At 42.4% G+C, this 12,142-nt stretch overlaps 1 protein-coding gene across 12 annotated transcripts in view; it reads right to left on the bottom strand.

Annotated features, from left to right (window-relative positions):
- Positions 1 to 12,142, bottom strand: part of YIPF7 (Yip1 domain family member 7) — a 66,159-nt gene that overhangs the window by 12,860 nt on the left and 41,157 nt on the right. For all 12 annotated transcript variants that reach the window (XM_053251484.1, XM_053251488.1, XM_053251483.1 and 9 more), the window contains one exon: positions 4,742 to 4,923. In XM_053251484.1, coding sequence (XP_053107459.1) covers positions 4,742 to 4,923 — 182 coding nt within the window. The remainder of the gene's footprint in view (positions 1 to 4,741; positions 4,924 to 12,142) is intronic.

Genomic DNA, 12,142 nt, shown 5'->3' with positions numbered 1-12,142 from the left:
CCTATAGCACTATAATTGGGCAATTGGAAACCCACACCAATCTAAACTTTGAAAAGGCTGTAGAAACATTGTCTTCGGAGGCTAACCGAAGAAACCTTTTAAACTCACGCTATGAAAGTGAACTGGCTAGCAACTTTGCTCTTAAAGCAACAATTGATCATTCCAGACGTAACCCGAGATGGGGAGGGAATGCTGGAGGAAATGCTGCAAGAGGGAACCGCATGGGCACCTCACATTTGCATACAAAGAGAGCAGATTACACAAGAGAAACTCAGCCCAGAGAGAGAGGTCACATGACCGCCAGTGCTGAAATGAGGTCAGCTGGAAACAAAGCCTTCAGGTGTTTCCTATGTAACGAATTTGGCCACCGGGTGGCGCATTGTCCCAAGAATCAGACCAGGAGGTCTGGGAATATCAGTCAAACAAAGGAGAATGAAAATAGAGATTCCAAGTATACAGACAGACATTTCAACAAGAACTATAGTGTTAATTTAATGAAAAATAATGAAAAGCTGATTTTAGATTCTGGGTCATCTGTCCATATTTCTAAAAATCTAAGTTTCTATACTGAACTGTTTGATATTCCTGAAGAGACTGTTTATTTGGGCAATAATACTACAATTAAAGCAAAGAAAAAGGGCGAAGGAATTTTATATTGCAAATTGCTGGATGGATCTGTTAAACCATTTTTTCTGAGAGATGTTTTGTATATCCCTGAATTCTCAAGCTCCTTGATTTCAATATCCAAGCTAGAGCAACAAGGCTGTGAATTGTATATTAAAAATGGACAATGTGTTGTTACCCAGAATGGAGAAGTTTGCCTTGTGGGCTCGGAATTTCAAGGTCTTTATCATGTGGAAGAGCAATTTACAGACAGAGAAAGACCAGCCCAGTCCAGACCTGAGGCATACCAGCCTAATGTAGTGAACCTAGCCAAGTTGTGTCAGCATGGCAACTGCTTACAATTATGGCACAGAAGACTAGGACACAGAAGTTTTGAATCAATTCAAAACATGAAGGAACAGGGATTAGCTAATGGCATTGATTTTGTACCATGTGACACTGTAACTAACTGTGTTTCTTGTCTCGAGTTCAAAGCAGTAAACAAGCCATTCCCAAAGCAGAGTGAAAGGAAGACGAAAGGACCCTTGGATCTGATCCACAGTGACATATCTGGACCACTACCAGCAACCATAGGTAATCATAAATATTTTCTAACTATAACAGATGATTTCTCAAGATACACGTGTGTTTATTTACTGAAGGAAAAATCAGAGATGCTGGAGAAATTAAAACAATATGTGGCGATGGCAAGCAACAAATTTGGCTCGAAGCCAAAGATCCTGCGCACAGACAATGGAGGAGAATACATGTCCAATGCTACACAGCAGTTCTTGAGAGAACATGGAATTGTGCATCAAACTACGGTGCCTTACTGCCCGCCCCAAAATGGAATCGCAGAAAGAATGAACAGAACTCTACTGGACATGGTAAGATGCATGCTTGCTGACGCACACCTCCCACAGAAATTCTGGGGAGAAGGCATCATGACTGCTACATACATACACAACAGAATGAACACAAAACCTATTGAAACAACACCTTATGAACTTTGGCATGGTCATAAGCCGTCCATGACGCATCTGCGTGTCTTTGGAAGCACGGCTTACTCATACATCCCAAAGGAAAAAAGGACTAAGTTAGGGCCTAGGGCCACAAAAGGGATTTTTGTAGGCTACGCAGCACAATCCAAAGCCTACAGAATTCTGGATCCTGACACCAACAGGATAACCATAAGCAGAGCAGTGTGTTTTGAAGAGGATGAAAGAGCTACACCTTCAGAGGGGGCCTACACTGAAGCAAGCAACCAGACCAAGCACCCTGATGACTGGATTATGCTTCCTGATCTCAGAGGAACTGAGGAGGAGGAGGAGACAGCAGATCCAGATCCAACCACACTTGACACAGAGACCCCCAGCGATCCACCAGACGCACCTGAGGTGATAGAAGAGACCACAGAGGGTGAGGTGAGGCGATCAACGCGCTCAAACAGAGGTGTTCCAGCTCCGAGGCTGTCCTACCTCGCAAGAACAGCAGAACAACCAGAACCTTCATCATGGGAGGAAATATCCCAGCTACCACAACCAGAAGCCCAGAAGTGGAAACAGGCTGCAATTGAAGAGCTTGAGGCTCTACAGAAAAACAAAACCTGGACTCTTACTAAGTTACCACAAGGAAGAAAAGTTATTGGCTGCAAATGGGTTTTCAAACTCAAACATGATGCTGATGGTGAGATTCAGCGCTACAAAGCCAGATTAGTAGCAAAAGGATATTCACAAAAATATGGAGAAGATTATGATGAAACCTTTGCACCAGTGGTTAAACATACCACAGTAAGGACTCTGTTAAGTATTGCTGCTAGCAAAGGAATGCATGTTGAGCACCTAGACGTGAAAACTGCATTCTTGCATGGTGAACTAGAAGAGGACATTTACATGCAACAACCACCAGGTTTCTTACAGGAAGGCAAAGAGGACTATGTATGCAAACTGCAAAAGAGCATTTATGGTTTAAAACAAGCTGCCAGAGCATGGAATATAAAACTGAATGATATGCTGCTTCAAGCAAACTTCAAAAGAAGTGAAGCTGATCCCTGCCTGTACACGAGATGCAGAGATGGGAAATGGACTTACATTTTGGCGTATGTTGATGATTTGATTTTTGCCTATGAAAATCCAGATGACAGCAAGGAAATAATGGATCATCTGAACAAAGAAGTGGAAGTCAAGCAACTTGGCAACATTGCACACTACTTGGGCATTCAAGTACAAAGAGAGAAAGATGGAAGTTTCCTGATCAACCAAGAACAGAAAATTAAAGACTTGATAAACTTGCTCAGACTGGAAAATGCAAATCCTACACCAACTCCAATGGAAGTGAACTACATAAAGCAAGAAGATCAAACTGAGCCACTATCTGACAACCATAGATATCATGAAGCATTGGGTAAGCTTTTATACATTAGTACACTCACTAGGCCAGATATTAGTACAGCAGTTGGTTTACTTTGTAGAAAGACTGCATCACCAACAGTCAAGGACTGGAATGCAATGAAAAGACTTGTTAGGTACCTAAAGGGTACTGCACACTTTAAGCTCAAGCTGCCAGCTAATAGTGAACCAAAACTAGAAGCATACGTAGATGCAGACTGGGGTGGAGATATAACAGACAGGAAATCCACCAGTGGTCACATAATTTTCTATGGAGATGGAGCGATAAGCTGGTCAAGCAGAAAACAAGACATAGTAGCATCATCAACCACTGAAGCGGAATATGTATCAGCTGCACAGGGCTGTCACGAGATACAATGGCTGTGTCAACTACTGAAGGACCTAGGTACAGATGTACCACAGCCCATACCAGTGTATGAAGACAACCAAAGCTGCATTCAACTCTCCAAACAAGAAGATGTAAAGAGGAGTACCAGACATATTGATGTGAAGTACCATGTAGTGAGAAGTCTGCAGAAAGATGGACTAATCAAGTTGCTCTACTGCCCGACAAATGAAATGCTCGCAGACTTACTCACTAAGCCACTACCAAGACCCTGCTTTGAAAAGCTGAGAGAGAAAATGAATATTGTGAACTGAGTCACGAGACAACGAGAGGGGGTGTTGGAAGGAAAGGACTTTGCGCTGTCTCTTTGCCTCAGACAGTGGAGGACAGACTAGTAAGTCAGAGGGCTAGAAGGTCAAAGACATTTGGTCATCACTTCCTGCTGCTCTGATGCTATCCCTTTGAAATGTAGATTGCTAATCTTAGGGGATTCAACTTCCTTCCTCCTTCTCTCTCTTCCTACCTGGCTGTTGACCTTGCAACATGGCAAGTCTCTTGCCCTGCACCATATGTGCAGAGAAGATGGTGAATCCATCTGCATCCATTTAGATAGATAGATTAGAGATCCTAAATCCTCACTTTCCTATCTAGAATGGAGTTCCTTAATAAATACCTTTTATATTGATTTGAAACTAGCAATTGGCTCCAAGTTACTTTACTCTTAGCACACATGCATGCATAACTAAATCCGCTGTGTTTGTGCCTCTGTGCACTCTGCTATATTGAAAAAGGGATTCTCTCACCACAGAGAATTTCCAACAGGCAAAAGGTTCAGGGCACTTGATTGTCTTCAGGAAAGAGACAAGGAATTCATTGCCATGGATTTAGTGATGGCTACACTATCTTGCATTGTTATAAAACCAATTAGATGGATTCATGAAGGATAAGCCTTGATAAATAATTGGAATCTTCATTTGCAGTGCACTATATACTATATCTTAGTGCTGAATACTGGGGACAAGCAATAGGGGATGACCATCAACAACACATCCTGATTGTAAATCTCTAGAACTATCTGGCTGGCTAGTGTTGGAAACAGAACTAAGCAGATCTTTGCTCTGATCTATGGAAGACTAATCTATAAATCTAACAAGGCATTTTTATTTATTTATTTTGGCTATTAACAATTTTTATTGAAAGGCATTGTGTGATTTACAACTTGACCCTAACAGTGCATCTTAAATGTTTTTAAAGACCCAATCCATCACTTCAACTTTCCTTATAATATCTTCAAACTCCTATTCCTGCCCTCTGTCTCTTTTCAACATGACAGCAGCACATTAATACGCTTCCCTTTACCACTCAAGGCAACTTGCAAGCATTCCAGTCAATGTCTAATACTTACTGTAGAGAGAAAAATACTGCATAGCTGGATAGGATCACCATGGGTAGTAGGCAGTAACCTAGTACACTTGCCACACATCCATATGAAACATTTGTTATGCTCATCAGGTTCAGCAAAGCATGGATTGCTATGCATCCGATAGCACTCATGCCATAAACGTAGCCAAAATGAACTTTTCCTGCCTGTGGGAATAAACAAAGATGAGACAAAGTTACTAGTAGTGTGCATGGAATCAGCACCTGCCAGTTTGAAGGTGAGGATCTCTTTAAGGACAGGGGAGGGAGCTCTTACCCCTTCCGCTGCATTTCCCCCGCCAGCACTGCATTTTAAAATGGTTTGGCAGGGGAAATGTGGTGAGGGTAAGAGCACTTTCCCCCATCCTTAAAGAGAGCTCCTCCCCTTCGAACCAGCCAAACTGCTGGTCTTTTGAACCAGTTTGGAGTTCTGGTTCCGTGCACATCCCTAAAAGTGACAGGGCTAATGGTGAGTTGACTAGCAAAAAGGTGGGGTATTCTCTATACCAAACTGTGGAGATTTTAACAATTATGTATCAATTTAAGTGTGATCAGAGGTGTCATGCCCCACCTGAGTACTCTGAAGAGGAGGGGGGCAGTGGATTTACTTACAGGAAGACGTCGGAGGAGGGTCAGGTTGGGGATCTGAGCAGGGAGGCACCTGAAACGGGCCAGAGTGAGAGGTTGCTGTGGGAGGAGCTAACAAGGCAGGATGGTCTTTGAGAGAAGGGTCAGAATCTGAGCAAGAGGTGGAAACTGGAGGGGGAGAGCACTGAACCTGGGAATTCTTAGAGATCCTAGATCTGAGGTTGAAGATAGACAGTTTGTCTCCAGCCCATTAACTCTTGGAGTACCGGGAGAACAGCTACAGACCCAGGTCAATCAGTTCACCACAGCTCTTTCAGCGCTTCATATGCAGCTAGTGGCTCAACCAAAGGCTATTAATCGTTACGTTTGATGGATATTAGGTTGAGTTTCATGCTTTTTTAACACAATGTGAACTCTTTATGCAATTAAGAATGGAGGACTTTCCAGATGATAGATTTAAAGTAGGTTTTCTGATAAGCCTCTTGACTGGGCCTGCAGCCAAATGGGCTACTCCCTTTTTGCCTCAAGGGGCACCCCTTCTTTCGAACAATGCAGTATTTGTGGCTGAGTTGCAAGGTTCCACCTCTTGCTCAGATTCTGACCCTTCCCTCCAAAGACCATCCTGCCCCATTAGTTCCTCCCGCAGCAACCTCTCACCCTGGCTCATTTCAGATGCCTCCCTGCTCAGATCACCAACCTGACCCACCTCAGACGTTTTCCCGCTTCCCAGTAAATCCACTGCCCCCCTCCTCCTCCAAGTCCTCAGGTGGGGGCAACAACAACAAATAGTTATATACTGCTTTTCAACAAATGTTTCCAAAGCGGTTTACACAGAGAAATAATAAATAAATAAAGATGGCTCCCTGTCCCCAAAGGGCTCACAGTCTAAAAAGAAATCATAGGATAGACACCAGCAACAGTCACTGGAGGTCCTGTGCTGGGGGTGGATAGGGCCAGTTACTCTCCCCCTGCTAAATAAACAGAATCACCATGTTAAAAAGGTGCCTCTTTGCCCAGTTAGCAGGGGCAATGCCCAGTTAGCATGACAAGAGGCAGCAGAGGTTAAACTCACAGCCAGGAGCATAGCTAGGGGAGAGGGGGCCTCTGTTCACATCTCTCCCCAGTGGCCCCTTGGAGTGAGGAAGATAATGAGGAATATAGGGAGGGGTGGAGCTGGGGGGCCCCCGGGTTCCTTGAACCCATCCGCTCAATTATAGCTACACCCCTGCTCACAGCTCATCAGACTGTGTACAGTCAAGTGTTATCTACACAATGATAATTATCTCGGCAGTTTTATTAAATACGTCAGAATCTTGCTTTATGCTGTTCAGAATAAGAGAAATACATGTGTTTAACTGCACGACTGGAGGATAATGATACATTTTTTTAAAAAATAAATATCTCCATATAGAAAGCTAGAATGGTTTGGATGACACATCTGACCTGCCCCACTCACCATGCGATTAGGGTTGAGAATGTGCATGTTTTGTCCCTCCTCCCTGCATGCTGTTCTGGTGCTCATAATTGCAAGAGAGGGGGATTTTTCTGTAGTGTACTATTTAAATTGCTATGAGGGGGTAGTTCAGATGAACACCCCAGTGTGGTGTTGAAAAATGGAATAGCAATAGGGAGTGGGATGTGGAATTTCTAATTATGTGATGGGCATGGTGGTTGGACTGGCAGACTGGCTCATTTAGTTTTCAATAAGGAGATATATAGATATATATGTATAGTTTATATGTGCCTGGACACAGGCAGCAGCTTACTATTTCATTGAGAACTAGGCCTTAGTTATAGTTAACCTTTGTTGGATTCTTTCATTTGCTTTGTGCTGAACATTTTATGAGCAGTTTAACATATGGATACATGTCTGCTTTTTCCTCATACCACTAAGCTGCAAAATATCTCTTCATAGGAACATAGGAAGCTGCCATATACTGAGTCAGACCATTGGTCTATCTAGCTCAGTATTGTCTTCACAGACAGGCAGAAGCTTCTCCAAGGTTGCAGTCAGGAATCTCTCTCAGCCCTATCTTGAAGAAGCCAGGAAGGGATCTTGAAACCTTCTGCTCTTCCCAGAGCAGCTCCATCCCCTAAGGGGAATATCTTACAGTGCTCACACTTCTAGTCTCCCATTCATATGCAACCAGGGCAGACCCTGCTTAGCTAAGGGGACAAGTCATGCTTGCTACCACAAGACCAGCTCTCCACTACCCCACAAGAAAGTAGTATGGAACTTTGCTAATGAATACACAAAAATTAGGCTATTATTATTTACTAGCTGAAGACCTGTCAAAAATTATGGGCAAAAGGAGAGGGAAGAGTTGGTTTTATGTGTCAGCTTTCTTCCTCTCTGTTATAATAGTCTCTTTTCCCTCCCTCCCTTCTTTATTTCTCTTTCCATTTTTTGTGCCTGGAGGAGTCTTCTCCTTCTCCCTCTCTGCATTTATTTTTCGGGCACTCCACCTCTCAAGTTTTATTTCTTCCCTTCCACTCTGTCATTTTCAGCATGCCTTCCTTCCCATTACTCCTTTAGGCTGTTGCTTATATAAGAACAGCCCTGCTGGATCAGGCCCAAGGCCTATCTAGTCCATCCTTCTGTTTCACACAGTGGTCCAGCACTGGAACCTTCTGCATGGAAGCATGCAGATGCTCTTCCCAGAGTGGCCCCATCCCCTAAGGGGAATATAATGCTCACATGTAGGCTCCCATTCAAATACAAACCAGGGTGGACACTGTTTAGCAAAGGACAATTCATGCTTACCACAAGACCAGCTCTCTTCCCTTGGATGGCCAGCAGATTCTGCTGGTCAACATGAGAGAAAGGGAAAGTAGACAGTGACATGGAACACAGAAAAGCAGAACATTGCTTCCTGCTTGCTGTTCCAGAAGTCTGGCCCTCCAGTGAAAACAATGGCACTTATTTTAAGTGTAATTGAAGATAATTACGCTTCTGAGGTGGCTTTATTTGGTAGGAGTGTGAAGTATACATCAAGTTTGATTTTTAAAAAACTCTTAAATGTCACAGAAAGTGATGGCTTCATGGAAATTGTGAGTTTTGAGGAAAGATTTTAAGGACATGGGAAAAGTAGCATAATGCTGGTGTCCTGGGGGACTAAATGTGTGCACCTGGGTATTATAAGCAAAGAAACAGACTATACTTTCATCAACCTCATTGGGCCAGTTCGGATGAATACTGCTTGCATCATGATGTCAGGGACGCAGAAAGAACACAGCTTAGGAGGAGAGCTGGTCTTGTGGTAGCAAGAATCACTTGTCCCCTTAGCTAAGCAGGGCCCACCCTGGTTGCATTTGAATGGGAGACTTGATGTGTGAGATATTCCCCTCAGGGGATGGAAGATATTCCCCTCAGGGGATGGAAGAGCAGAAGTTTCAAAGTTCCCTCCCTGGCATCTCCAAGATAGAGCTGAGAGAGATTCCTGCCTGCAACCTTGGAGAAGCTGCTGCCATTCTGTGAAGACAATACTGAGCTAGATAGACCAATGGCCTGACTCAGTATATGGCAGCTTCCTATGTTCCTATATCCTGACATGTTGCCTGCTTCTCTGTGTGGGGAGGCATGAATATTGGAGTGCATGTAGAGGGGTGATTTGGATTAACACCCCTCTCACGTGGTTAAAAGATGTCCCAGCAGCACATTGGGACATACTTTAGTGATATCAGGGTAGACACATTCTCGCCATCAACACATGAACCAGGCTGTGTTCATCTGAACTGGTCTAACCTGATCCACACTAATTGTTTATTATTATAAACAATTTATTTATCGTTTATATATATTATATTATTATTTGTGCTGATCTTTGATCGTAATAAACTGACTTGAATTAAATATATATTGTGTGTATCTAGATCTCTATATAATATAAACTAATATAACAGTTTATATCATATCATATCATACCATATCATACCATAATGTATTCTTTCACTAGTGTTGCAGCCAAGTTCATAGAAAGTTGCCACTACCTCAATTAGCCTGTCAATGACAGTTGTTGTTCTTGACACACACACAAAAAATTGGCTTCACCAAGTTGCCAATTTTTTTTATCCTTTTTAATGCCTAATAGCTACAGACTCCAGAACAAGGGAAATCATGAAAATATCAGGGAAAACTTTAGCTTAGAATTAAAATTAATGGGTAATAGTCTTTTCCAACACTCATATTTCCAGCACTCCAAAGGTTGCTGCTGATATGCTGTTGGTGTATAATGCCATTAGTGTAACAGATTACTATCAACTACTTCTGTAGTCATTAAAGGTTTTCAATAGATTTAGCATTTTCAATTTGGGCAGGGAGGTTTGATCTGCAATATTTCCTACAGAGGCTGCAGATAAACACAATGTCAGCAATAATCAGCTAATATTTTAACTTATTTGTTCCAGAGCATTTGATTAATTGACATAGCCATACTTAGCAGCTTAATCTAAGATTAACAAATTGCTGTGCTAGCAGCAGAAGAAGGTAGGAGAGTGACTAAATGAAATCTCTCTTTGATATACTGCTTGATGTAAGAAAGAGGCTCGGTGCAGAAAGGAAGTGAGGTTGGGCAGAGAAAATAGATGGAAAATTGAGGTGGAACAAATTGATTCAAAGTGTCTTCTCATTTACCACATTATACATTCTCTGGAGACTCATTTTGTATGAGGTCAGAAACAGCCTTTGAAAGAATTAACTAATTTGTAGCTAAATACTTCTGATGAAATTTCTGAATTATGCTATATAGAACTTCAGACAAATCCTTTCATGATCAGAACTGGAAAAGTCTGTCCCAGAGGTCCCACAGCCCCTGAATCTTCCAGAAATACAGTCAAAGAGGAAGGAAGGAAAATTCAAGATGGTGATGGAGGGTACAGAAACAAGGACAGGAGGAATTATTATCTTGTCCTTTAAGTTGCAGAAAATAGGTCATGTGGTAGCCAGCAAGCATGAATGGTCCCCTTTGCTAAGCAGGGTTTGCCCAGGTTTGCATTTGAATGCAAATTTAAAAGGCAAATAATCACTGTGTCCAGTGACTTAATACTTAAATGTGAAGTGAAAGGAAGTAAAAACCCAATTTTATAAATATGCGCAGTGGCCATTCTTTCATTTTTTTTTAAAAGGCCACCGTGCATGCGCAAATGGCCTCGCAGAGGCCCTGGGCCATGCCAGGCCTCGCAGAAGCCATTTGCACATGTGCAGTGGCGGAGAAAATGGTTGCTGCGCCAACTTACAGAGGCTTGAATGGGCTGGAAAAGGGGGTAAAATGGGCCATGGCGATGATGAACAAGCCTGGCGATGGGAGGGGGAACTTTCACGTACCTCCCACCCCCCGTGGCCTAGAGGAAGCCCCACAAAGGGGCAAAAGGTTAAAAAAAAATTACACCCCCCCCAACTTTGTGAATCCCCCCCTGGACCAAACTGAACGGGGGGGGGCAGTTTCTAAGTGGTGCCAGACTGAACTGATCCGGTCAGGTTCAAGTCCAGTCCAGACCTGAACCAAACCAGGCCAGCCAGTTCCATGCACATCCCTACTACCAAGTGGGGTCAGCGGGTAGACCAGCCCTCCATTCTAGAATTAGCGCATCAGCCCACCTTGGAGGACTGGTCTATGTAGACCAGTTCTCTGAGGTGGGTTAACATGCTACGTCTGGAGCAAAGGGCTGGTCTACTTGCTGTCCCCAGCTGGTAGACCAGCTGTGCCCAGAAAAATGGTGCTTCAGTCACCCAAAATGATTCAGGGGTGATTCTCCTTGATCCAAAATTGGGCCCTCTATTTTGAGGGTGATTCAATGTCAAACTCCTGAATCACCCCCGATTCAACCCAAAGTGATTTGAAGTCGAATATAATTGCACATCCCTAATCAACACCCAACTTTGCATAGATCTAATTCACAAAAGCATGAAGGGACTAAGGCATGCCCTTTCCATTCTGCTCTTTTATCACATCACTGCTACCCACCTCTACTTTATCAGAGCTAGTCTGATTTACATCACTGTGCAAAGAACTTGCTTTTCTCTTACTTTCTAGGGTTCCAAATGAATACATTACATTCTGAAGAATATTTTGCATATATCTTGCATATTTATAAGCTTGAAATGCAATGTAATGTATTCATTTCCTAGTAAAAAGCCTTTGTCCAAAAATTATATAGTTTTAAAAGGTACACCATCACGCATTAGGCAGAATAAAAATTTAAAAACAGAGAACAGATATCTCAAGATATAAATCATTATAGTCTCCAAATATTCTTTTTATCTTTATAACATTTTAGGGGAGCATTTTAAGATGTACATTTGAGCCTCTTCTCTACATATGCATGCTTCTATTAGTCTTAAAAGGAATTTCTTCCCCATTGTGTCAAACGTTCTTTATTATTTTCTTAATTTCTCCCCACACGAATATTTTATACTAACAGAAATATGAGATGGTAGTTCTTTTATTAGTCTAAAGCTAATTTTAAAATACAGGTGAGCTTTCAAATGAAACACGGAAATTAAAAACACAACAAAACAAAGACATTAAATGCCCCTGATGCTTATAATCTAGCTAACTCTGAGGTCTTTAGAACAAAAGAAAACGAACATTGAATGAGCATCCTAAAGAGCAGCAGATACAAGGCTGGTGCACATGAGTAATCTCCATTTTATTCTTGGGCCTGTGTTAATACTCTACTCACCAGCTTTGACTTTCAATAAGTTAATCTTCATTTGGATTCTGCTGCAAACCAGAACCTTTTCAGACTATATTCCTCTCCCCACTACATTCCGTGAGCCGGAGTGGGCTGGCACCAGTTG

The sequence above is a fragment of the Hemicordylus capensis genome, chromosome 5 (assembly GCF_027244095.1).
Source record: "Hemicordylus capensis ecotype Gifberg chromosome 5, rHemCap1.1.pri, whole genome shotgun sequence".
NCBI lineage: Eukaryota > Metazoa > Chordata > Lepidosauria > Squamata > Cordylidae > Hemicordylus > Hemicordylus capensis.
The sequence above is the reverse complement of the archived record's forward strand: the minus strand, read 5'-3'. Positions and strand labels throughout refer to the sequence as shown.